At 53.6% G+C, this 24,880-nt stretch overlaps 2 protein-coding genes across 7 annotated transcripts in view; both read right to left on the bottom strand.

Annotated features, from left to right (window-relative positions):
* Positions 1–316: 316 nt before the first annotated feature.
* On the bottom strand, positions 317–3,846 carry PLPP5 (phospholipid phosphatase 5). The gene is made up of 7 exons (XM_065040867.1): positions 3,686–3,846; positions 3,408–3,516; positions 2,237–2,327; positions 2,004–2,067; positions 1,618–1,742; positions 1,208–1,378; positions 317–920 (listed from the first exon to the last, which is right to left on the bottom strand). The coding sequence occupies exons 1-7, from the start codon at positions 3,760–3,762 to the stop codon at positions 766–768; spliced, it is 792 nt and encodes a 263-aa protein (XP_064896939.1). The 5' UTR covers positions 3,763–3,846; the 3' UTR covers positions 317–765.
* A 333-nt stretch (positions 3,847–4,179) lies between these two features.
* NSD3 (nuclear receptor binding SET domain protein 3) overlaps positions 4,180–24,880 on the bottom strand; it is a 35,443-nt gene continuing 14,742 nt past the window's right edge. For 3 of the 6 annotated variants that reach the window (XM_065040839.1, XM_065040838.1, XM_065040840.1), the window contains 17 exons: positions 23,786–23,886; positions 21,625–21,670; positions 20,968–21,098; positions 20,334–20,462; positions 19,779–19,905; positions 19,338–19,535; positions 18,626–18,796; positions 15,859–16,008; positions 13,775–13,931; positions 13,012–13,214; positions 12,441–12,553; positions 11,609–11,878; positions 10,828–10,944; positions 10,497–10,638; positions 10,250–10,356; positions 9,727–9,931; positions 4,180–9,380 (listed from right to left, as the gene is read on the bottom strand). In XM_065040839.1, coding sequence (XP_064896911.1) covers positions 9,139–9,380; positions 9,727–9,931; positions 10,250–10,356; positions 10,497–10,638; positions 10,828–10,944; positions 11,609–11,878; positions 12,441–12,553; positions 13,012–13,214; positions 13,775–13,931; positions 15,859–16,008; positions 18,626–18,796; positions 19,338–19,535; positions 19,779–19,905; positions 20,334–20,462; positions 20,968–21,098; positions 21,625–21,670; positions 23,786–23,886 — 2,609 coding nt within the window. In that variant the 3' untranslated portion in view covers positions 4,180–9,138. Of the gene's footprint in view, positions 9,381–9,726; positions 9,932–10,249; positions 10,357–10,496; positions 10,639–10,827; positions 10,945–11,608; positions 11,879–12,440; positions 12,554–13,011; positions 13,215–13,774; positions 13,932–15,858; positions 16,009–18,625; positions 18,797–19,337; positions 19,536–19,778; positions 19,906–20,333; positions 20,463–20,967; positions 21,099–21,624; positions 21,671–23,785; positions 23,887–24,880 lie in introns of those variants that run through there. The other 3 variants (XM_065040841.1, XR_010467998.1, XR_010467999.1) reach the window with 3 other exon arrangements.

Genomic DNA, 24,880 nt, shown 5'->3' with positions numbered 1-24,880 from the left:
TCATTCCCATCTCTAGGGGAGACAAAGCCATTTCTGCAGTGGCAGGGTCACCGGGGTCTATGTGGCCCGAACCGAAGCTGCCAGGCGGCGTTTCCATGGCTGCCCCCCGGTGCCGGGAGCACACCCTGCAGGGACAGCGGCCCCTGGGGTGCTGCGGGACACCCCGTTCTGCTGCTTGTCACCTCTGTACAACCGTCTCAGAGCTGCAGGGAAGCGGTACAAAACCAACACCCACCCGAGACCCCTGGACACAGGGCAATGGTTTATCCAGCAATAAACCCGGCCTGTGAAGTGAAGTCTCCAGTGCCACAGCTCCTTAGAAAAGTGAAACTCCTTTATTTGGCAAATTAGAAAAAATCAGAGCTAACACAATAATACAAATTACAATCACGTTACCTTCATCTTTCCTCTTAATCCGTGGTTACAGGCTGCAACCTCCCGCCTGTTACTCCAAATTAGCTCATCACTGATTGAAAAGATGGACTTAATCCTGGCCCAGGAGCAGGTCCTGCGCTTCGTGCCGCCGTTCGCTCCCTGGGAGGGACAGCTCAGCTGGGTCCAAGGGCGGCGACTGGCGGACACCAGAGCACCCAGCGGCACACACCGGGCTGTCCCATTCTTCCCGCTGTTGCTCCAGGGCCGCACACCGAGCGCCCCCTCGCTCCGCCCGCACCGTTCGGGTGCAGCGGGGAACGGCTGCGCGGGGTCGTCCTCATTGAGCCCCCGCCCACACAACGGCCCCGAGCAGCAGGAGGGGCCGCAGCACTAGATGTGCAGGGGAAAGCTGGTGGCCGTGGGCTTCTCCTGCTGGGATGTGGACAGGAACGGCTGGTGGCACGTGGCCGCGGTCAGGGGAGGGTAATACTGCCGGTAGCACAGGTAGGCGAGCGCCAAGCCGATCCCTGAGCCAACCACCACATCTGCGGGCAAGAGCAGAGTTAACCCTCCGGTTCACCCCCACAGCCCGCGGCAGTGAATCCTCCGCCTTTCGGCTGCCCCGAGCCCAGCTGCGTCGGCCACTTGGCCCTTGGCTGTACAACTGAGCTTGGCATCTATTTCCAAAACAGAGAGAAAGGCGTCGGCACCAGCAGAACAACTACAGCCGGAGCAGTAATCACCAGCCCCAAGCGGCCGTCCCAGGCTCCCAACTCCGGACCCTCCGTGCCCAGAGCGCCCCCGAGCGGGTCCCCAGGCAGACCTGACCCACCTTGCCAGTGGTGTTTGTAGTCGCAGGTGCGGGACGCGGCGATGAGGGTGGCGAGGAAGAGCGGGAGGAGGAAGGCGCAGAGGCGCAGGGCCCTGCAGCCCCGGCTGGGCGCGAAGCAGCGCAGCTTCCCGGCCACGTAGAACGCGGAGAAGGCAAGACCAGCAAAGGCGACTGCAAGAGAAGCGCGTGGTGGCGTCAGAAACAGCTCCCGCTGCTCCCGGGAGCCGCAGGACACGTTTGTCACCCTGTCGCTCTGTGGAGGGAAAGCTGAGGCCCCAGGCAGGCCAAGGAACGTGTAACAGCCGAAGCCGTGGGGTGCGTGGAAGCAAACGTGAGCTGCCCTGCGCACGGGCTGCTGCTCCCGTGGGTCTGCTGGGGGCTGCGGTGGTGTGGGGACATGGAAACCTTACACGAAGCGTGTCCGCTGGGGAAGCTCTTGCGTCCCTCGGTCACCATGCCGGGGTCGCCTGTGCACGCCAGCTCCGCGTTGGCTCGGCCGTCGGGGAAGCAGCGGTAGAAGAAGTCCGGGCGCGGCCTGGGGCAGAGCACAAACGCACCGCATGGCGCAGCCTGCGCCCGGCGCCGGAGACCTCGACACCCCCCCCCAGCACAGGCCTGAACGAACCCACCCACACCACGCCCGGAGGTCCCCGACAGCGTTTGTTCTCATATTTATTTGGTTTCACAGCTAGAAAAAACGCATCTTTTGCAGGCTACGACCAGCTCCAGCTCCTGCTGGTGCGGCTGCAGCACCGCCCCCCCGCGCCGCCCCCCCGCACACCAGCCGGGTCCTCACCTCCCCACAACGAGCTTCAGGGCATTGGTAAAAACCCCGTTGAGGGCGAGAGCCAGGCTGGCAGCTGAGGGTGGAGAGAGCAGAGAGGTCACAGCGCCGTCCCCACCGCCACGCGCAGCCCCGGCCACGGCCGGCGCCCCAAGCGCTGGAGCCGCACAGCTCGGCTCGGGCGCCGCCAGCACAAGCAAAGGGCTCGTGTGCGGGACCCCGGCCCGTGGCGGGTCCGGGCTCACCCAGGCAGCCTTCCCGCGTGTCCTCTCGGCCGGCGCCCATCAGCACCCTCGCCAGGACAATGAGCAGCAGGGGCGACAGGAAGGAGATGAGCTGCCGGAAAGGAGATCGTGTCAGGTCTGAGCGAGGCAGCTGCGAGCGCTCCCAGCAGAACGCGTGACAGAGGGCACACGCTTCCTGCCCCAGCACCCAGCAGCCGGCTGCTGCCTCCACCGGAGCACGAGAAAGCCAAACACAGCAGGCAGAGCTCCTCTCGGCTCTCGTTCTTCCTGCGCTCTACCACACACCAGAGCCTTCCCTTCCCAACGCCCAGCAATCCCCAGCCCCCAGCGCCCTGGGGCGCCCTCCCATCCTGTCCCGGCGCTGCTGTGTGCGCAGGGATCAGCTCTGTCGGCAGCGCTGCCGCCGGTCAGCAGAAATCACAGGAATGGCTGACGCAGAGAAAACCGCTTATTCACAACATCTCGGGGACGTCGCCCCGGGACACCCGACGCCTCCGTCCGGCACACCCCAGGCTTTACGCCCCAAATCAAGGCTGAAACGAAGTTTTGTCCCTGAACATTCAGCGCTCGCCCCTCGCAGAAAACCCCAAGCGCGGTTTGCTAAGCCAGTGGCTGCCGGGCCAGCCCGGGGCCCCCGCGCTCGCCCCCACAGCGCCAGCGGGACGCAGCGCCCGCCCCTCGCTCCGCTCCCTCCTCAGATCCAATGCTTTCCTATTTTATATTCGACCCCTTTCACTGGAGACCCAGGGAAAACATTTTCACGATAAAATTATAATTTAACTTCGCCAAAAATAGCGGCTTGCAAGCAAAACAGGGAGACCTGCGGTTCTGGTCACCTGAGTGAGAAACCGATGGTGAACCGTGAAAAGCCCTCACTAGTTTTTACAAGCTTAGTTAAAACTCCAAAGACAAAACGACTGTACACGTTGCCTTATTAGTGACATGGGATGGCGCTTCCAGCGGCACTGAGAACTGCAGGTGTTTATTTGCTGTTATTCTGCTGCTTTCCCCACGTTTGAAGCTGGGCTGCCCTGCTGGGAAAGGCTGGAGCCGGGGCTCCTGTGGCCCCTCCAACCTGCCATCCTGTGCAGTCTTTTCACTGGTAGCTTCACAGCAATGGTTTATAATTAAAGAAAACCAACAAGGAAGTGAAAGAAACGGCTGAACTTACGAACATGGGCACGGTGGGCACGCGATCCGCTTCCACGTACGGGTTCCTGTAAAGCCACATCTCCTCGGGCTGGATCAGCCGCTGGAACGGGGGCAGAACCTCCATCACCCTGCGGAAAGAACGAACACAAACAGCAGATTTCGAGCAGACTGCACAGGAAAACCAGAGAGCGAGAGCAGCAGCTCTGCCCCCTCCCAGCGAGGGAGGATGGGGAGGGGACACGGGGACAAAGGGCTGATGGCCCCGGGTGTCCCTGGGGAGCCGGGGGGGTCACTCACAGCAGCGCAGCCACGAGCAGGGTCCGAACCGCCAGCTCCGCCGCCAGCTCCGCCGTGCAGCCGCCGGCACGGCGCATGGTCACTGTCACCGCCGGCACGCTGCCACCCCCCTGCTCACACTGTCACCCCCCCGCTCACACTGTCACCCCCCCGCTCACACTGTCACCCCCCCGCTCACACTGTCACCGCCGGCACGCTGTCACCCCTCCCCGGCACGCTGTCACCCCCCTGCTCACACTGTCACCCCCCCGCTCACACTGTCACCGCCGGCACGCTGTCACCCCCCCGCTCACACTGTCACCCCCCTGCTCACACTGTCACCGCTGGCACGCTGTCTCCCCCCCGCTCACACTGTCACCGCCCGGCCCATTGTCGCCGCCCCGGTCACACTGTGGCCCCGCACGGCTCATCGTCCCCCGCCCCGCCCCGGTAGAGGCGGAGCGCGGCCCTCCCGCCCCTCCCCCGCTAAGGTAAAAAGCACCGGATCCATCCAGTAACATTCAATAACGATTTATTGAAGTCAACCTCAAGCAAAAAATAAAATAAAATAAAATAAAGATAAAAAAAATGAGTGGGGAATGTCATTTAAAAACTTGTTCAAATGAAGAAAAACAACCAAACAACAAAAACCCACCACATCGGAATTTCCAAAGTGTTTGTAAAATAATAATAATAATTAAAAAAAAAAAGGCAACATCTCAGTAAATAGAATGTACAAAAATTATATGTTTCTACCATCACGGACATTCAGTAAGAAGCTAAAATATTACAGGCAGTCCTAGATACACTAACTAGTCGACGTAAGCTAACTATGTACAGGTAACCAAGCTTTACAGGCGTCACACTAGGCAAGAGAACATCGGCCGAACAACAAAACCCCCGAATATCGTATATCTCAAAGTCTATGCGGCAACATCAAGTCGTTAATACGGTAATGCCCCAGCGGAACGGCCCGAACGGAACACGACGGGCTCGGCGTCCAGAGCCGCGAGCGGCCCCCCCAAAACTCCCATGGCGACTGCAGAACGCCGGTGCCGCGCTAGCGCGGGCTCCAGGGGCTCCGCTCAAACAACAGCCCGCGGGATCTGCAAAGGGTGTTACGGACAAACAAAGCCCACGGAGATACCGACTCCACGCGGGTCACCCTCGGAGCGCGGGGACACGCGGGTGACGCGGGGGCCGGGCTGGGGACACACGGACCCCCTGGGGATGAGGGTCCCGTCACCAGCCGGGACAGCGGGTATCACCGTGTCGGGACAGCGACACTGCATTGGGACAGTCGGTGTCACTGTGTTGGGACAGTGACACTGTGTCGGGACAGCCGGTGTCACTGCGTTGAGACAGTGACACTGTGTCAGGACAACTGGTGTCACCACATCACGACAGTGACACCGTGTCAGGACAGCCGGTGTCACCGCATCACGACAGTGACACTGCGACAGCCGTGGCCCAGCCGGGGAGCAGGAATCGCGGGTTTGTCACCCGGTCTGTCACCAACCCAGAGCAAGAACCGCCCCGAGGGGACCGGGCGGGAAACGGAGCAGAGAATGGCTTTGGCAAAGTCACGCACGCGTTCCCTTTTTGATTTCACATTAATTACAGCGATCGCTACGCAAAGCACAGTTGGAGCTGAGCCCCCCCTCGCCAGCCCCGCGCGGGGTGACAACCCCCTGAGCTGGCGCTCGGGAAACACCATCATCGCTAAACGCCTTGTTTTATCCTTTCTCCCTCTTTTTCTCCTCAGAACGACATTGTGAACACATCCAAAGCGCAGGAGTGTATCCCAAGTGCAAATGTTTCTGCTACACAAAGGTAAATGGAAGGGGAAAGCTGCCGGAGAGGGGACAGCAGGGGGACGAGGAGGGGACAGCAGGGGGACGAGGAGGGGACAGCATCACTCCGCTGCCACTCTCGCGCCACCGCATGGGACGGCACCTTTGGAAACTGCCGCCGTTTGCCGCGGATTCGCCGCCCAGCGGGAGCAGAAAGTGGCTCCGGGGGAGCCGAGGACGTTTCCGATGTAGCGCACAAAGAAAGTCGTGTATAAATAAAACAAGCTGAATAAGGAACGGCAGAGCTTCAAGTACGTTAAACCCTGAATTCAACGAGGCAGAGGTTTCCATGGTAAAGTGACAACTTCGTACCAGCGCGGGACATCCCCCCATTTCTGTCAAGTTTCAATATATACAGATTTTATGCTCACTGTTAATTACATCTAGTAATTGTGTCTTTCCCATTCCATCCCAAAATTAAGATACAAGAAGTGTTTTTTTAGAAGGCCCAAACCAAGCATTCCAGCCCTATCGCTCCATCTGAACAGGTTCTCCAGGACCAGGGTGGTGACCAGAGAAGGTGATTTCACACAGAATCGCCTTCACCGTTCTCCTTGTGAGCTGCAAACGCCTCGAGTGGCCGGACCGAGCCCGTGCTGCTGACCAGAGCTGTGGGACATGGCCGGACCGTGCCCGTGCTGATGACCAGAGCTGCGGGACATGGCCGGACCAAGCCCATGCTGCTGACCAGAGCTGCGGGACATGGCCGGACCAAGCCCGTGCTGCTGACCAGAGCTGCGGGATGTGGCCGGACCGAGCCCGTGCTGAGCACCCAGAGCTGCGGGACGTGGCCGGACCGAGCCCGTGCTGAGCACCCCGAGCTGCGGGACGTGGCCGGACCGAGCCCGTGCTGAGCACCCAGAGCTGCGGGACGTGGCCGGACCGAGCCCGTGCTGAGCACCCCGAGCTGCGGGACGTGACGCTCGCACCAGGAAGATCTCCCTGGAAGGGCCGGGAAGCGGCCGCTGCGGTGCGGGGCCGCGGGGCCGCAGGAAGCACCGGCTCTGCAACCAGAACCGGGTACCTGCAGAGCGGCTCGGGCTGCTGGGCTGAGCGCAGCTCCCCACCAAACCCCAGCGGCTCTGCGGCTCTTCCGGCCTCCGGCTACCCGAGGCACTTATCCCGCTTTAGAGACCGCGCAAACGCTGACGCCAGTTACCAAAATACAGCTGATCAACCTTCTCCTTGCAAGGACTCGCAGTGTTGTTCTATTCAATTCGCGAAAACGTGGTTAAAACGTGTACTCTAACATTTTGCGTATGTAACAAACCCCTGCAGTTACCAAGATACTTTGAAACGGGAATTGTCTTCTCTCAGCGCGTTAAGGTTTTTGAAAGATTCACCTTCTCCCCCATCGCATGAAATCCAGCTCAGACTTTAGTTCAGAGCTCATACAAACTGCAAGACCAATCTCCTGTTTTCCCTTTCAGGTCCAGGCGCAGCTGTTGGCTGCTAGTGCCCTATTTTGGTGGAAAAAGAGGAGCACGTGGAAGAGTTTGCAAACAAAGACACCAAGTGGCGCGGCACAGGAGCGGCAGCCTCGGGTCACGGCGGTTCTCGAGTTTTTAGCCTCCTGGGAATGTTCCCGCATCCTGCGACGTCTGGTTTGGCGATGGCGGGTCAGGGGGTGTCCCGGCGCTGCCAAACCACGTCCCTGCGGATGGAGACGGGGCCGCGGGTCCGTGCGCTCCCACGATCGCCCGTTTGCAGTATTCACAACGCTCTGAACCATCCCAGCGTGGTCAAGCCTAATAAATAATATAAAGTAAACGCACCGGGCCTTACAGACGCTGCAGGAAGAGCTGCGTTTGGAATTTCTGAAAAGGTTGAAGACCCCCAGTAAGATCTTAAAAAGAGACATTTATCACACAAAGTGTTAAGAAAAATAAAATCCTATTTGTAAATTTCTTTTGTAAAAAATACCAAAATATAGCACTGCTTTGAAGCAAGAGTAGTGTTTCGGCCGCCGGCTGCAGTACGGACCGGGGGATGAAGTGCCGAGATCGATCCCGGGCGCCCGCGACACGAGCCGCTGCGGGACACCGTAGTGTATGTCGGAGCTTCACAACCGCACACACACAAACTCCCCGTGCGCGATGTGAGGACCCGCAGGACACCGGCCCCAGGCCAGACCTGCTCCAGAGCCCCACACGCGCCTCTCCCGCCTGTTTTCTTGAACCGAGAAGTCGCCGTGTTCCTGCAGGCTGATGGAGGCCGTTCTCCAGAGACGCGGTTCTTAATTCTTAATTCAGAGGCTTATTGTAGCCAGATTACAGCAGCCCTCGACACGAATTCTCGTTCAGGATCATTTCCAATAGCCATCAGCGAAACGCTAGCTAACGCAGGATTGCAGCGGGAAGGGCGCTGTGAGCACAGCGGGTGCACAGCGCTCTGTCGGTCCGGGGGACGGGGAGATTTGCCACAGACTCACGCCAGCCCGGGAAACCAGCGCCCCCAGGCTCCTCGGCAAAGAAACAGAGGTTTGCAGAGGAAAATGCGGCGCAGGAGCCACCCCAGCCACTGCCCAAGCCTGAGCGAAGGCGCCCGCCCCTCTGCTGGCGCACGGAGCGGCTCGGACAGCACGGCCTCCCGAGGCCCCAGCGGGACGCGGCCCGTCACCCACACAGAAAATACCCTGTTCACTGACGAGCGCTGAGGTTTATCTCCACCAACACTGAGATCTCAGCAAAGAAGCCTAAACACCCGATCAAAATAAACACGCACAGGGTCAGAACCCTTATGCACTCCAATGTTCTTTGAAGCCGACGGGAGCCTGAAGGCGGCAATAAAGAACCGCACCAATGCAATGCCTTGAAACCAGCGCAGAGCCGCAGTGTGCGCGGCTCTCCTGACCGCGAACGTTCTCCAAGGGAGGCGGCGTAAAGGAACGACCTCCTCCTGAACGTCCACCTCTCTGCAAACACCCATGAGCTCTCCATAAGGAATGATGATTCGCTCCCTCCTCAGCCAACACTAGATCCCGTCTTACAAGCCCTCTCAAAAAGTTACACACCTGATTTCTCACAGGAAAAGCTTGACAATAATATTCGTAAGCTGACGTGACATGTAACCTACCTTCCCAAAATGCCTCTAACAACAAGTACTGGAATGGAGGCGTTTTGGGGTCACACCTGCCTTTGCGGCACCTCAGTGTTACACAGCGCGGGGAGGTTTATTCTTTTGTAAACTAGACAAAAACGTTACGTTGGCTTTGCTATTTTGTTTTTAAAGACACGTTGACTGATCAAAACCAGATCTTCAACACCCTTTAAAAATTAAATAAATAAATATGTTGCTATGCTTTGCTTTCTACACTCAAAGAGCATTATTTTAAACAGAATCTTCTTTTCACTGTCGAAAGGTCTACGTTTTGCTTTGAAGGCCAAGACGTTTCTGGTATCCAACAGTAAGAGCTGCTGTAGCACATTCAAGGGTAAAAGAAAGACCAAACAATGCAAACCAAACACGCTGCCTGTTTCTGCTTGCTAAGATTAAATGGTCCCGTTCCCAGTTCACACACGACGGCTCCGATGACAAGGACTGAATGTGGCGTAGCAGTCTCTTCAAGTCCATCGCCCGTTTGCCTCGTTCCTCCCCTCCCTTGTCCGTTCGTGACCAAATTCACTCCTTCGCCTCCTCCGCAGGGTTCTGTGGTTCCAATTTGCACTTGATCTTGCTCCAGAACTCGGGGGCCACGGGCGCCTGGGGGTCGTGTGCGGAGCAGCAGGGCCGGCCGTCCAGCGCCGAGGCCGCCAGCGCCCCCTTCTCGTGCTCTCTGCAGAAGGAGCGGGGGCAGAAGTCGCAGAGCGCGGCCGCGGGGCCGCCGCACACGGAGCACTGGTGCCACGGGCATTCCCACTTTCCTGCGGGCGGGGGGAAGAGACACGGGAAGCTCGAGTTAGCACCGGCCCCTGAGCCTCACTGCGCGTCCAGGCGAACGCAAAGGAAGTTCAGACATAAGCTTGTATTTCAAACAAAGAGGAGGAAATTTGGTCCGAGAAAGAGACGCAACAAGAACATTAAACATGACTCCAGCGCCTCTCTGGCCATGGGTTCTCACTTAGGAACGCTGCCACCTGCTGTATTTCTAAGAACGGGCGGTATGATACCGCAGATACGCTGCACTGACTGTCGATAAACACTGCGGCTCAGCTCAAACGCTCCCGCAAGGAAGGAAAGGCGAGCAGGGCGCCACGCGATCGCGCTTACCGAAAGGTGGTTGAGTCAGGTTAAGGCATAGGAGGTGGTACGCTTTGGGACAGTCCTTCTTGTCGCACATGACCAGTTCTCCCCCGTCTCCGCACTGGAAACAGTTGTCCTCGTGCATCTGCTTCTGCTCTGCTTTGATTTTCCGTTTCTTCTGCTTTAATTTTGCATTCTTCATCTTCTCTTCGTTTGCAGTTGCAAATGCTGACTGGCAATGACAAAGATCACAGCACACAGTCACTTTATAAACCCCTGGCATGAAAATTCATTTGATCGACTTCGGGTTATTATTTGCATGAACTAGGCTTAAATTAAATCCACTCCAAAAAGCTCGTAAGCTGTAAAAGCTAGAAATGGCCATTGCATATATTGGAATTAACTTCGCCCTAAATGCGACAGCACTACGGTTCATACTGCACAATCTTTAGAGCCTTTCGAGGGTGGAAAGTGCTCCACAGACTGCTCGACAAAGTTACACAAAGCAGAGCCCCCCTGCCCTGCTCCCGCGCCGTTCTCCCGCACGTACCTTGGGACGCACTCCCAGAAAGCCGCTGCAGTTCTCTGCTCCGCAGTGACACTCGGTCCTGCCATTGCCCAGGCAATCCAGATTATAATTGAACGTTAGCTCCATTCCTAACATTCGAAGAAAAACAACTCAGCAACACAGACACTGAGCAAAGACAGGCCTGGGACAATGACATCTCATCAGCACGAAAGAACGCAGCCAGGCTAGGAACTTAGCCCTTTCTAGACCAAAGTAGACACGTTTTTACCTGCAGGAATATCACAAAGAGCGAACAGTCCAACTCGAATGTCACCATTCACTGTCCATTTCTGTGTTTCACAGTTCGGATTACAACTATGGTTCATAAAGCGAGAGTAATTCCCCTTCGGGCCAGCATCTATTATCCGGTCCTTTCAATAAAAAGACAAAAGACGTATTTAGTGCTTACAAACAAAAAAGGTCTCCTGCCAACAAGTGACCACCAAGGGCTAAGGCAGCAAAAAGCACACTTATTTTAAGTTAGTTAAAAGTGGTTGGGTTTTCCTGCAGAGTTAGTTTTATGAAACAATGTCTGACTATATAAAATATATTGTATTTACCTTTGTTACAGTTAACATATAAAAATTGGTTACGCTGTTTTCATGCGCGCGTTTGATCCGCAGCCTGCACTCCTCTTCATCAATCAGCTCACCAACGTATTCGTTCACAAATTCACCCTGAAAAGTAAAGGAGAACAAAAGTAAGAGATCCATGTTTGTGGCTTCTTACGATGCTAAAGGAAGCAGCGTGGAGCAAGCGTTCCCTGTAAGAACACTCTGACCATCACAAAAAGCACTGAGGTCTACTCTGCCAGCCCCCCAGGGTGGTGCTGTTTTTAACGGCCCCGTTTGGGAGGTGAACCCACCACTCGGACGCGCTGCTCCCAGGCCGTGGGGAACGCACGCGCGCTCCTTCCCTCCCGAGCTCACGCGTCCACTGCCCCTCAACCCGCCTTTCTGCCACCAGTGTCTTGGTTAAGAGGCTCCTGCTCAAACAGCTCAGCTGCCCCCACCCTCGCTGCCTCCCCTGCAGAAATCCCAGCTTCCCGACACAAAGCATTTACTCGCAAGTGCTGAAATTTCCGTATGTGTTTGATTGAAGTACAGAGGTGCAGCGTTTTCACACAAACCCACAGCAATGGCCACCAGAACCCTTGTCCTGTGCAGTATCTACCTTCACACAAACCCACAGCAATGGCCACCAGAACCCTTGTCCGGTGCAGTATCTACCTTCACACAAACCCACAGCAATGGCCACCAGAACCCTTGTCCGGTGCAGTATCTACCTTCACACAAACCCACAGCAATGGCCACCAGAACCCTTGTCCGGTGCAGGATCTACCTTCTTAATGCTCCTCTTGGTGCGCAGGCCCCAGCCGCGCCGCTCGGTTTTGATGATCTCGGCGTCGGGGTAGAGCCGCTTGGTGAAGCACTGGTTCTGGCAGCGCTCCCCGGCCGGGCACACCTGCGGGTGACACTCGTACTGCAGCATCCTGTTGAGACACTCGGACTCCAGCCCGCAGGGGTTCTCGTCCGAGGGTTTGCAGTTACAGCGGGGGATCTCCGACAGGTCCGCCACCTGGATCTGAACCTTCCCGATCACCTTGTTGGACTGCGGGACAAAGCATAAGGGATAAATGAAGATGGCGACGCACAAAGAACACACACACAACGGCTCTATCGAGGGTCAATCACCAACCGGCATGATAAGGCAGGAAAATAACGATTACATTATCAAGTACCTCACTGGCATTTCTTCCAGCTGCAGCTACAGACACGAACGAGGCAACACCAAGCCCTGCGTGTCCAAAACTGCCGGCGGGGTCACACTCGGCAGCTGCAGCAGCGCCAGCAGTTGAGTTTCCAACCAACATTGAGTTCAGTGGTCACACAACTTACTAAGTCGTAAGAGCCGGCGTGTATCTAAGACACGCAACGGGAGCAACCAGCAAAGTCCTAGCTCAGGTAACACTGTTCTTCAACCGTTAACTCTCCTTCACAAGCGCTCTGCTAAAATAACCTTCCATGGCATTATAAGAAGGAACAAAAGATTCTTGAAAAGAACAGCAAAGTGATTTGAATTTCCTTAAGCTTGAGTTGTTGCAAATACTGGTGTAAAGAAGTAGCTGACCAAGGCACAGAACAGAAACAGGAAAAGGAAGAAGCCAACTCACTTTAATGTGTTTGTACGGTGGAGGTTTCCTTGAATTCCTTTCAATTTCTAATGCCTCTTTGCTTTCCCTTTGTGCTTTCAGCTCCTGGAAGCGCTTTGCTGCTTCTTCAAGTGCTGCGCAAGGGAGTTCAAAACAGGAAGCAATTAGCATCGGCTGCTGCTGATCACATACATACATGTACACATTTAATTGTTTTATTTGTTTAAAAAGCTATGAATAGAACTCTATAAACAACAACACAAGGTAAAGATGAGTTATTGCAGTACATCATGAATCTATCATCAGGTAGGTAAGAAGATACTGAACAATGATCCCATGCAGCACAGCCCGAGCTCCATCTTAACATTTCCCAGTCTACGGAAGAACTGAACTTGCCCACAACAATACACAATGAGTAGGCACTTAAATAAACGTAGTTGTAGCTGCGGTCAAGGGATCTAAACAATGCTTGCAATTTTACGTGAACACAGAACACTAGTCACATAATATTCCCATGCAGGTTAAGTGGTGATGGAGACACAAACACGTGGAATTTTTGTCATAAACCACTATAAACTTTGTTTGGTTTTACCTTTCTTGAAGGTCTTGTTAATACTAGTTTGCCCCTCAGCAAAGCTTTTATCTCCTTCAACATAAGGGAAAACTCTGCCCTGGTGTACCCAATAGTAGTCATGTGAACCAAAGAAAAATACTGGGAAGTCCCCGATATCATGTTTGAGGCCCTGTATGTTGAGAGGCACAGACCTGGGATTGCAGATCTCTGCTGGCCACCACCTGCAAGCAGGAAAAACAGAGCACGTAAGTCCCTTGAGCTGGAGCCGCAAACTGAGTCTGGCTACCTGGGCTGAGAAACAGGAGCCCGTTCTCCCTTCTCCGAGAAACAAGCTCCCCCGTACGCAGTCCAGGCTCCCCCTGGCAACACCGGCCAAGCACCGTGCAAACCGTGGCAACAGTTCTCACTCCAGATTCTGGAAAGGCCTTGGAAGAACACACGTGGCACGAGAGCGAGCCTGTAAGATCCCCTATAAACGGCTGTAGGTGCCCAACAGCGACCACAAGCTAGGACACCTTGGGGCTGTGAGACAGTCCCTCATTTCCCTTATTGCTATTACGCTCTACAGAGCAACGAAAGCAAAATCAAGTCTCCATCGCTGCCTGGAAGAAGCAGGAGAACTGAACTGAAAGGCTGACCCCGATGTCTGACACAAAACAGATGAATTATTGTCTTTCTAGTTCTCGTTTACAAAGACTGAGCTGCTCTGCGTTACCTTCCTGTAATTCCGTAGGACATCAAAAACATCCAAAGCATGAAAATCCCAAAGTAGCCGACTTGCCTGTAATTCCCAAGCTTCACCCAAACGATCTGCTTGTAACGCAGCTTCTTGCCAGCTTTACAGTCATTGCAATTCCAGCATCCCTCGGGCATGTCAATGCTGAGACACTCGGGGTGGAAGGACGCTGGGCAGGACTCGCAGCACAGCAGCTTCCCACCTTCGAACAAAGAAACCTGCTTGGTTTGTACAGCAAGGACTCGCGCCCCCGCGCAGCAGCCGCCACCCTCCGTGCGTCACCCAGCCCGCGCTCCCGCAGCAGAAACCGGCAGGAGAGCCGGCGAGGGATCAGGTCAGACTGCACAACGTTGGTTCAAAAAGGCCGTGCAGTGCTATCAAGTTGTCACTGCCCTGCGGCAAGGACGCACGAAAGAGCAGCCGCGTACTTTCTGCCCACGAGGTAAGTGGGCAGAAGGTCCCACAGCAGCGCCGCCCCGAGGGCAGTGCTGCGGCCAAACCTGCATCAACCCCACCTTGCACAAACCCCTTTTTCAACCAACACTGCTGTGACCGAATCCCCCCGCGGTCAGGCAGGGTGCATCGCAAACCCCGCAGCCTATAGGTCGAGCAATGCTTTTCTGCACCAAGGACGTTATAGAGGAATCATCACGTCTGTTCCACAAAAGGAACTTTACTGGTACAAGCACAGTGCGTAGCGCACAATGAGGCACCACCGGAGCTGGCCCCGTCCCCAAAGTTCCTTTTGCGCACCAAGGAAATCTGAGCAGCGGTCAACGTCCATTTCTGAAGCTCACGCTTGTTGGGCCAAAGTTGTTTTGGCGGCTGGATTAGATGTGGAGAGCCCAGCGCACCTCTGAGCCGCCCCAGCAGAGAAAGCGGCTCAAACAGTAACGCTGGACACGTTACACATACTGTAATATTCAAATACGTATGTAAAATATGTATACTTCTTAAAGAGAAATATATTTTTTAAAAATTAACTAGTTTTTGTGTCCCGGATGGAAAATCTGGGAGAGACTTGAGAGGATTGAAAGCAATTTTCAAGCACAATATGAAAAAGTGCTAAGAGCACCTTTCAAACACTACCAGAAAACCTTGTCCACCTATAGACTGACAATGCCATTGCACGAACAGATTGCTGCATGTCACACGCATTCCTTGAACACACCAGCTGCATGACCAGTGCTGTATTTCCTCTGCTAGAGACCGTCAAGTGCAGACGTGGATCTTCCAGAGCTCCCAAACCCATCATAAAATCCCAACTTCAAAAGCATTTTGTTGCAAAGGTTATTTCAGAGGAAATACAGACCCAGCGTGGATTACTGAAACGTTATCCAACATGGTAAAATGCCAAGAGATGCAAAACCAAACCAAACACACAACTTTCAGTGCTAAGCAAGAGAAAACCCCCCCACTTTGCTCTCGGCTGCACCAGTGAGACATCGCTCAAGCCGAGGACAGGGCTCAAAATAATTGTTGTTTTCAGGAATCACAGGAACCACTGAAAGCCACCAACGTCCCCAACAACCTCACTCCAGAACGGATAATGGGGCAGCTCAGACTTCTGTGGGGAATCCGCCGGACCCCGTCCCGTCTCCCCGCGGCTCCCGGTGCGCTGCGGGGCCGGTGGGGCGGCACGGGGGGCCCGGACTGATGGACACGTTCCCAGACAGCACCCGCTGGAGCCACCGCCCCCCGAACGTCCCTTCTCCTCTGCGGGAGCCCCCGAACACCGCAGACACAGCAGCCCCTCTTCTTCACCTGGAAAACCCAGTTCAGAGGCTGGTTTGCATCACCCTGCTCAGTCCTGAGCTACAGCATCAAGCTCTACTTGCCACCGCTCCACATCACCGGGGAAGCGGCCTCCCCGGGGCTGGACTAGCCTGGCCAGACACACCGACCTCACCTCTCCGAGGAGAATTTAGAGACTGTAATTATTTTAAGCCCTTTTGTAATTAAAACAATTGCCAACAACACGGACACACGCTCACAATAACCAATGAGTGAAGTTTACTGAGAAGCAGTAAATGGTGCTTGACAAGCAGACATTTCTTGTTTGATTTAGAGAGAGAGAAATAACAGAAAAAGCAAAAGTAAATTAAAGAGAAAGAAACTATTTTGGTTACCTTTCTCACATTTCTTTTTGGAAGCTGACGAAGGAGGAGGAATCATAGGTAATTTCATCAACTCAGCACGATTTGATTCATTCAGTAGGTAGTGGGACTTATAGGCATATGAACTGAACAGGGGGTCTGAATGGTCCTGCACTACCAGCCCTATACGAAACAAACAGAAAGAGATGAGTTGCAATGAAACTACCCATGATTCCATAAAGGAGAAAATAAAATGAACCAAATGAACATCTCTAATGCATCCACGTGTGAATGAAAACAAAAGGAAATGAAGGAAAAGAAAGGTCTGACAGAGTTTCTTTGCTAAGAAAGAGGTTATGTGTTTGAGAGGCTAAATCAAATGTAACCAGACAAACCTATGAGGAATAAGCTGCTTGTAAGTGGAATTGCAATTGTGCTTTTACTCTTAATCTGCATTTACAGGAAAGCATGAGAAAAGCAACCAGCGGTGTATGTGTGTGACCCCGCTCCCTCCCCCCTGCGCCAAAAGCTGCTGACGGGAGCTGGGGACAGGGCTGGGTACAAACCCAGCACGCAGCCGGGGCGCTCGCCGGCACACCTACCGCACGCCTGCCGCTCCCATCGCATAGAGGAGAGGGCTCTGCCTTCACAATCGAGTTGGGAAAGAAGCTAACGGGCGGACAGTGATCCGGTAGGAACGACAAAGTCCTGCCCCACACGGCGCTTTCAGGCAAAGCTCCGCCAGCCCTGCCCTCCCACGCTGCCCAACTCGTCACCGCGGGGCAGCCGAGTGCAGCCCCGCCGAGACCCGCGGCTGCCGCCCGCCGGCGCCTGGCCACCAACCCAGGGGACAGCAGAGCAGCTCCGGCCCGCAGAGCCGCTCCCGGGGCCACCACCCAGTCCCGGAGGGACATGGGCAGAGCTGAGCGCTGCTATCAGCTACAGCTCCTTCAGGAACCCTTCTCACACACAGATGCCCCAGTACTTCCATCGCGTTCCGTCCCATGACGTGCTCCGGGCGCTCCTGTCCTCCCGTCTGTCCCCCCGCTGACACACCACGGACAGGACTCACATCAGCCCAGCCGGGTTTGCTAAACCCAACACTGCCCAGCCAGGTTTGCTAGACCTGACCCTGCCCAGCCAGGTTTGCTAGACCTGACCCTGCCCAGCCAGGTTTGCTAGACCTGACCCTGCCCAGCCAGGTTTGCTAGACCTGACCCTGCCCAGCCAGGTTTGCTAGACCTGACCCTGCCCAGCCAGGTTTGCTAGACCTGACCCTGCCCGGCCAGGTTTGCTAGACCTGACCCTGCCCGGCCAGGTTTGCTAGACCTGACCCTGCCCAACCTCTCATCGGGGCAGCAACGGGATCGGGGTCCAGCTGCGCCCATAGAAACAAGCCCCACAACCACTGTCTAGAGAACAAGCACGTAACTGCTGTGAAATAGAGAGGATCCGGTCAGCGGTAGCGGTTTGGAACACGTCCGGCTCTCATAACTAAGACCTGGTGAACACAGAGGAGGAGATCCAGAGGTTATGTGTATCGCCAGAAGAAAACACAGACGTCTGGGGCTCCACCTCTGCTGAAGCCAGATGCACGTTCAAACACCATTACTAATAAACGTCAAATGGCAAAAAAGGCATGAACATTTTCTAGAGCAGGTTTTCCTACGACCTTGCCAAGGGACGTTTCTCATCTGCCGTTCAAACCATGGACGATCCAGAGGAACTCCTCTGGCCTAAACCCGTGTCTGATCCTGGTACCACACTGACTGGACAACTGGGACAGCAACCAGAACACCGAAGTGCTGAAGATGTTATGGAACTGCTCTACAGACCGCTGAAATTGTTTGTAATGGTTCTCCTGCACTACTTGGAAATGAGGAAAGGGGAAGAGAGGCAGAAAGGAAGTTATCCTGGCACCATCTTTCCTGTTCGAAGCTGTTTAATTAGCGCTCTGCTCTTCCAAGTTCAAGGCAACCTTGCCCAATCTAAACCTCCAACTGAATGAACACAAGTGAAAACAAATCACTGCAGGATTTATCTCATTTTCACTTCCTTATCAGTGATTTCAAAGCTGCTGAAAAGAACAGACCCAGCACCAGCTTGTGAAATGCTGTCTAAGATACACATCACTGTCCAAAGGCCTCGGTCACTTTGATTAACCTGAATAGCGATATATTTGCTGTGTGTGACTAAAGCAGCTGATGCACTAGAACTGCTGAACCTGCCGCGCGGCAGAACACCCGTGACTTGAGAGCCATACAGTGACAAACGGGGAAAAGGAAACCAAGGGAAAACAAACAAACAAACACAAAACTTTGGCATATGGAAAATCCCAGCATGACACTTGTTTGTGTGGTATTGTAAATGCCTTTCTTCCAGAGTTCTCAAATGTGATGGTAGTTATAAATCACAATGACTTTTTATAGCTGAGGAGTAAATCCTACCTTTTAGCCTTAAAAACATGAACAGTTTGAAGTGTGTGAGGCAGCAACAGCTCAGCACCCACTGTCGGGCTGCCAGGGCCGGCACGGGGGCTCAGCACCCGCTTGCTCTGCTGGCAGCACAAGCAGCCCTTGCCAGTGCCCATCGCTGTGCCTGGATATCAGACACTGCCCACCAGAACAGCACCCGAGCTCCCATCAGAACTGCTGAGCAGAGCAACAGAACCAATCTCAGGCAGCATCTAAACCCTGGAGAGCCCTAGGGGAGTTTTTCTTTACCAAATACCTGATTTTATCACTAAACTGCACAAGCAACCACAGAACTATAAAACCGGGGAAAAACCAAGCGTGCTCACCTCTTGCACAAACGAAACAAAAGCCTACATTTACAGCTGATGAGGAGTGACTCCTTTTGGAATGGTTACTACAGATGAGGATGTGGGATGACACGAACAAGCTCCCCGCCGCGATGCAGCCGTCTCCGGAGTGGAAGGCAACGGGACACCGCAGACACCTCACCATGCGACCTGTGTGACAGAGACAGACGCGCTGTCACCCGGAGCAGCGCGCGGCACCGATGCCGCCGCGGCCGCGAGGCTGCGATCCGCCCCAGAGACTGGATTTGACAGCTGACATCTTCACATAAACAAAGGTTTCACAAAAGTTAAATCTTTCACTTTAGAACTCTGTTAAGAAAAAACGTACGTTTTCAATCATTCTACAGTCTACGTGTTTTGTTTAAATATTTTGGTTCATTTCTAAATGGATTCTTTTTTCCTTGAAAAACAATTGTTCTAAACGCTGCTACCAACTGTCCTGTACAAACCACATCCCTTGGCCTTGCGCTCCCAACCCTTGGCCCCACTAAACCCCGCAATGAAGGGCGTCTCGGGGGTCGTGGATCCACGCACATCCAGCGGTCTCAGCCTGCTGTTCTCCCACCCACCACAGATTTAATTAATGACCCCATTAAGAAGGAAATCCTCGTTCCCCGCCGCACGCTGCGTTTCAGCAGGTGCGGTTCTATTCACCGTTGCTGCGATTTGAGCTCCCTCACCCCATTCCCACCTTTGCTTGCTTTGTGGATGTCCTTGTCCATGGAGCAGGCGGTGCAGCAGTGCTGCGGGCAGCGGAACCCCCGCGACTCGAACAGGGCCGTGGCGAACTTGCGAACACAGGCCTCGTGGTAGAACTTGCCGCACGTGCTGACGGAGCAGCGCTTCACATCTTTGCCAGGGAGTTTGCAGGAAAAGCACGTGTGTTCTCCTGGTAAAAGAGGGAGTAAGGAAACCCAACTGTAACGCAAATTCTTTGAGGCACGGACCTTAAAGAGATTCTGACGCAGGAACTTTCTGGGTGGAAAAGGAGAATCACACTGCAGAGGTTGAAAAAGCAATGGAGTAACTCAAACTCACCCCCAAAACCTGGGAACTTCCCAGCTCAGCGTGTTCTGACCCAGAAGCGGCTCCTCGGGTCCCTCCCCAGCTTTCGGAGCCCGGGCGCACTCACCGTTTTTACACTCGGCGCAGATGAACTTCTCATCGGGCAGCGACTTCAGGCCCAGGCACTCCGGGTGGAAGACGCCGCAGCACTCGCCCTCGCAGGACACCAGGGACTCGCCGGAGCTCTCACAGATCTAAACCACACGGAGGGCGTCAGAGAACGGGGCACCGGACCCGCCGCAGCGCCAGCGGCCACGGTGTGAACGAGGAACAGGATCTGCTGCAATCTGCAGAACTGTGGCAGACCCGGGTCTCTGAACTAAAATAATCCATTTTCTCCCCAAAATACTGGAAAACTCTCTTTCTGCCTTATCCTGAAAGACCATCTGAAATCTACGGATGGAGCAGATAACGGCATCTCATTTTTCTACTTATGCTAGCAGGTATGGATTAGATGCCACTTCTGGCATGCAGGGCTGATGAATCATTTCCAGAGCATCTGAATTTTACCTGAGACACGGAATGGTTAAAACAAAGTAGTGTAATCTGAAGAGTCTGCCAGCTTAGAGTGACAGGAACGATACGGCTTCAGCATTTAATTCTGTACAGTCCCACCATTTACCTGACAAACCGTGTCCCTTTTATTGGTTCCGGCTCCTCTCCTGGACAAGCTGGAGTCCACCGACTGCACGTCAGAGGCATCGGCATCGGCAGCAGCCGACGGGCTGTCCGAACGCTTTCCAAAGCTACCCTGCAAAGGGGAAAGGTCCAAGGCACTCAAACCAGACACTCTGAAAGGACAATCGCGTTCGAAACCACGCTTTAGTGCCACCGTTCAAAGATCACCCGCTGTGTCAAGAGATACAAAGGTCCTCGAAAGCTGCTGAACTTCATGACACTTGAAGGATTTGTCACCCCTACATGCAAAACACCATCAAGAGATCTATTTTGCTTTTTCCAGACACCTCTCAATTTTACACCAAATACGGCGGCATCTCCCAATTCCCAATGAATCTAACAACTTCCACAAAGCAAATCGAGTCACTGATCTAAACCCAGGCTTTGCCAGAAAAAGAGGTAGGAAAATTTGTAAAGAAAGGTCATATGTTTTTTGATATCAATGGAGAGGATCAGAAAGAAGCCGCCGAGGCTTCATTTTTTAGACAAAGGCAGGAAACTGGTAGAAAAGACAGTGTTCACACAGCAATACACAACTGACAGCCTGTGATACTGACGATTAAACAATATGCCTTTACCTGTACATCGTTGAGTCCCCTGGAGTCGGAGTCGGACGTGTCTCTGTAAGCCGAGCTCGTCAGCTCCACGTCAGTTGAGGCACGACTCCTTTTCTTCAAAGGCTTACAGGAGTCCGAAATCTCGCTGGCACCTTAACACAACATACTACCATTAGTTTTAATATATGTTCTCAACTGCTTTGCTTAAAAACAATAAAGGAAAAAGAAATAAGAGAGCTTAAACCTGAACTTTATTTGCTAGACTCAACTTTCAGTTTGCAACTTTGACACTAGTTTAATTCTCCCTACAAACCACCTTAGCAAGACCTCTTGAGGAACTTCTGAGCATGCTGACCTGGCGGAGGAAGCTCCCGAGCTGCGTGCAGCAGAGGAGATGACCCTCAGCACTCAGCTTTAAGATGTGCCTCAGCAAAGGCTTCTTGTTCATTAAGAGTGCGCAGAGGGACCCGCACCATGTGCTCACAGCACGTCAACCAACACTCGGCAACCAGCAACGCACGAACCAACAAGAACAAAACCCAGAACACCCTCGCAAAAGAAATCAAGATCAGCATCTATCACGTTCATCACCAGAAAGCGTCAGGACCTTTCTGGAAGGAAAACCTGACGTGACGAGCCAGGAACTTCAAAATGAAGTTTATTTTTGGTGTAACTCACCTTTCTGCAGTCCTGTCTTCACCGCTGTCAGGGGCACCGTCTCGACCTGTTTGAATAGGAAAACCCACAGTTAAAACCAGAGGAAGCCTCTCCCCAGCACCAAAACAAGCATTTCAGGTAAGCGCCCAGCACCCGCCGAGCCGCGGGCCGTCCCCGCCGCACAGCCCGTCCCGGGGCTCGGCGCCCGCGGCCTGCGCTGCGCCCGGAGCCCCCGCGGCCCTTCCCGTCGCCCGAGCGGCTGCCGGGGCGGCTCCCCGCGCGCCGCCGAACCCGCCGCCCCGGCCGTGGCCGCAGCAGCTCCCGGGCCCGTCCCCTGCAGGGCCCTGCAAGGCGCGGGCTGCGCTGCCGGGGGCCGGCACGGCCGGGGCACGCGGCAAGCACGGGGCACGGCCCGGCAAACGCCGCCCGAGGGCTCCGTCCCACGGCGGGGGCGAGCTCGGAAACTGCTCTGCCAGGCTCCACCGACACCTGAGAACGGCGGCTGCTCGGGAACGACAGAGGAAGCTGTTGCTAAAATCCTGCTTTTAAGGTTAAGAATTACAAGTTATTTCTTTACAATGCGGTTACATATGCATGTAGGAACACATTTAGTAAATATTTAAGGATTATTCTATAATTTTTTTAAAAAATATTTTATTTTGTTGTACAATAGGTAAAAACATACAATAGAAGGATTTGTATAGGATACATTTTGTAATACAAATATAAAATCTAAACAATCACTTTATTTCTCCACTAGTCACTGTAACAGTAGCATTAACATTTTGTTTTTCCCATTAATTGTACTCGTTCCAGTTATAATTTTATACCAAGTTGATGCAGACTAATTTGGGAATCAGTTGCAAGAAAACTTGACCTGGGGTAACAAATATTGTTGCATAATTGTAAGAAGTTAGTAAGATTTCTTTTTTAATATAACTTAATACATTCAAGGTTCTGCACACTACAGTGCACGTGTTTAACTTTTAGTCATATACTTTTCCTGAGAAAAGCACTTTAGCGTTCATGGTCTTAGTTAGCTCGGTAGTAACACGCGAAGCTAACCGGGATCCATGAGGTTCGTATTGTTGGTTCTTATACCTTTGTTAAATTAAGAATCATTTACACACACAAAGTCAGTCATCTGCAAAGAGGGAGGCAGCCAGCCCCCCGGCAGGGGCGGGAGGGACCGGGCGGTATCTCACACCCAACACTGAAGTTGCCTTAACGCGTCACCGGGAACCTCTGAGCGCTCGAGCATCCTTCTGCTCCACACGGACGTGGACGCCGCGGCACCAGAACAAAACCATGGAGAAAACCGCAGCCGGGCTCACTTCCCACCTCTGACGTGAATGAAGTGCAAAGGGCAAATAATAAATTAAAATACAAGAGAGAAAAACACTTTCCCCATCCCATATGAACCTTTAGCCTGACCGTCCCGGTTAAAACTCCCCCTGGTAAACGCTGTACTATGGAACATCGATGTAAAACTCTCGGGGATCGAGTGGAGCGGCCCCTGAAGGGGAAAAGTCAACCATGCAAGGACAAGAACCAACAACTTTGACAAACTTGTTAAGAAGCGTATTCGGTTTCCAACATTAACGTCCATCCACTGAACTTTCCTACTGGTTTCCACGCAGAATTTGTAAGAATTTTGTAAAGCAACAACATTTGTCGTCTGACATCCAGATTAAAGGAACGCCCTGTACATGTTAGATCTACTGAAGGGAGAAAGAACGTGTATCCCAGGAGATCTGCTTCGCTGATGTCTGCCAACGCAAAGCTCTGACTTGTCATCTTTAAATTAAATCATTCTCAAAGTCCATTTGCAAGAGCGGTCAGATTAATCAGTCTAACTCCATCCGAAAAACAAAACCTCAATACAACCCAGCGGCTAAATCAAGAGCAAGAGGAAGGAACCTGGTGGCAATTCCATCGAATAGAAACTAGTGAAACAAGATCATTTGGTGAGAACAGAAATGTCGGGTGAACGAGGCGGGTTCGTTAGCGGTCGCGCAGCACCGAGCCCGTGCCGGCGGCAGAGTCGCGGCAGCGGGACCGGCAGGGACACCAGACAGTCCAACACGGAACCCGGGGAAATGGAGAAAATAAAAGGCACCAATATAAGCCACAACATTTATGAACACGATATATTTTAACTCTCTACATGGAGGAAGCCAACCTGCTCCTTTTTGATCTTCTTCTTTGGCACAGCTTCGGTGGATTTCTCAGACTCTGAGCGGGTTCGAATCGATCTTCTCTGCTGCTTCTTTTCTACAGAACCTGAAGAAGGACAAAGGTTTCCGTTACACGATTCCTTCTTTTTTTGGGGTACAGCAAGATGTTCAACACCAAACCAACAGATCAGCAACAAAACCAAGACTTTCTCCTCTTTTGGGCGTTTTCTTTCTGAATTCAGTTGTGAGCTCTTTGCAACCGGTGCTGCGGTTGCAGACAACGTGCTCTGGTTCCACGGCCGCAGAGATCGGCCTCAGGAGCAGACACAGTCCCCGAGCGGAACAGAAAGCTGGAAAGCAGCCCAGCACAAACGGGTTTTCACAGCAGCTCTCAAGCGGAGTCTTCGCTCTGGTTAATTTTTAACCGAACAGGCTGTATCTTTGGTGTTTAGGGGAAGGTACCCACCACCAACTCCTCCAACTAAAACAAGCTCGACACTTCAGACACAACAGGCAGCCCCAGGCGCCCGGCGCGGCCGCCGCTCTGTGGGGAGCAGCCCCTGCTCCAGCCGGCCCACACGACCCGCGCCGGATCCGCGCTGCGCCAAACCCGACCCCGCTGAGCGCCCCGGACGTGAGCAACAGCTCCGTGCAAACGCATCAGGACCGTGGTGCGCTGTTGTAATCAATGAAAGCGAAAACCAAGCTTCTGAAAACACCACCACGGAAAACACACTCAGGTTAATGAAGGTTATGATGACGTTCCAAGAGATGAAGTGGGAGCTACTGCTTTTTGACAACTAAGGTTCTGGAGACCTTTGTATGCTGCAGCAGCTCCAGAAAGGGCACAGCGAGAAACACGTCCGCAGGCCTGCCTGAAAACTAGACAAGTACAGAAAGCGAAGCACGTTTGTGGAGGACACTGATCCCAGCTGTGCCGACCACCAGCTGCTCGTAAAGACAGAAACAACCGGACGGACAGTCAAAGCGGAAGAGACACCTGGCAACATTACGAGGTGTTTTTCTCAAGAAGGAAAGAGGGACTTTAGCACATCACTGCAACGTCTTCCATTTTTTCTGTTTCAATACCATGAGCATTT

This window comes from Columba livia, chromosome 25 (assembly GCF_036013475.1).
Source record: "Columba livia isolate bColLiv1 breed racing homer chromosome 25, bColLiv1.pat.W.v2, whole genome shotgun sequence".
NCBI classification, from domain to species: domain Eukaryota; kingdom Metazoa; phylum Chordata; class Aves; order Columbiformes; family Columbidae; genus Columba; species Columba livia.
Note: the sequence above shows the minus strand (reverse complement) of the source record. Positions and strands in the feature narration are given on the sequence as shown.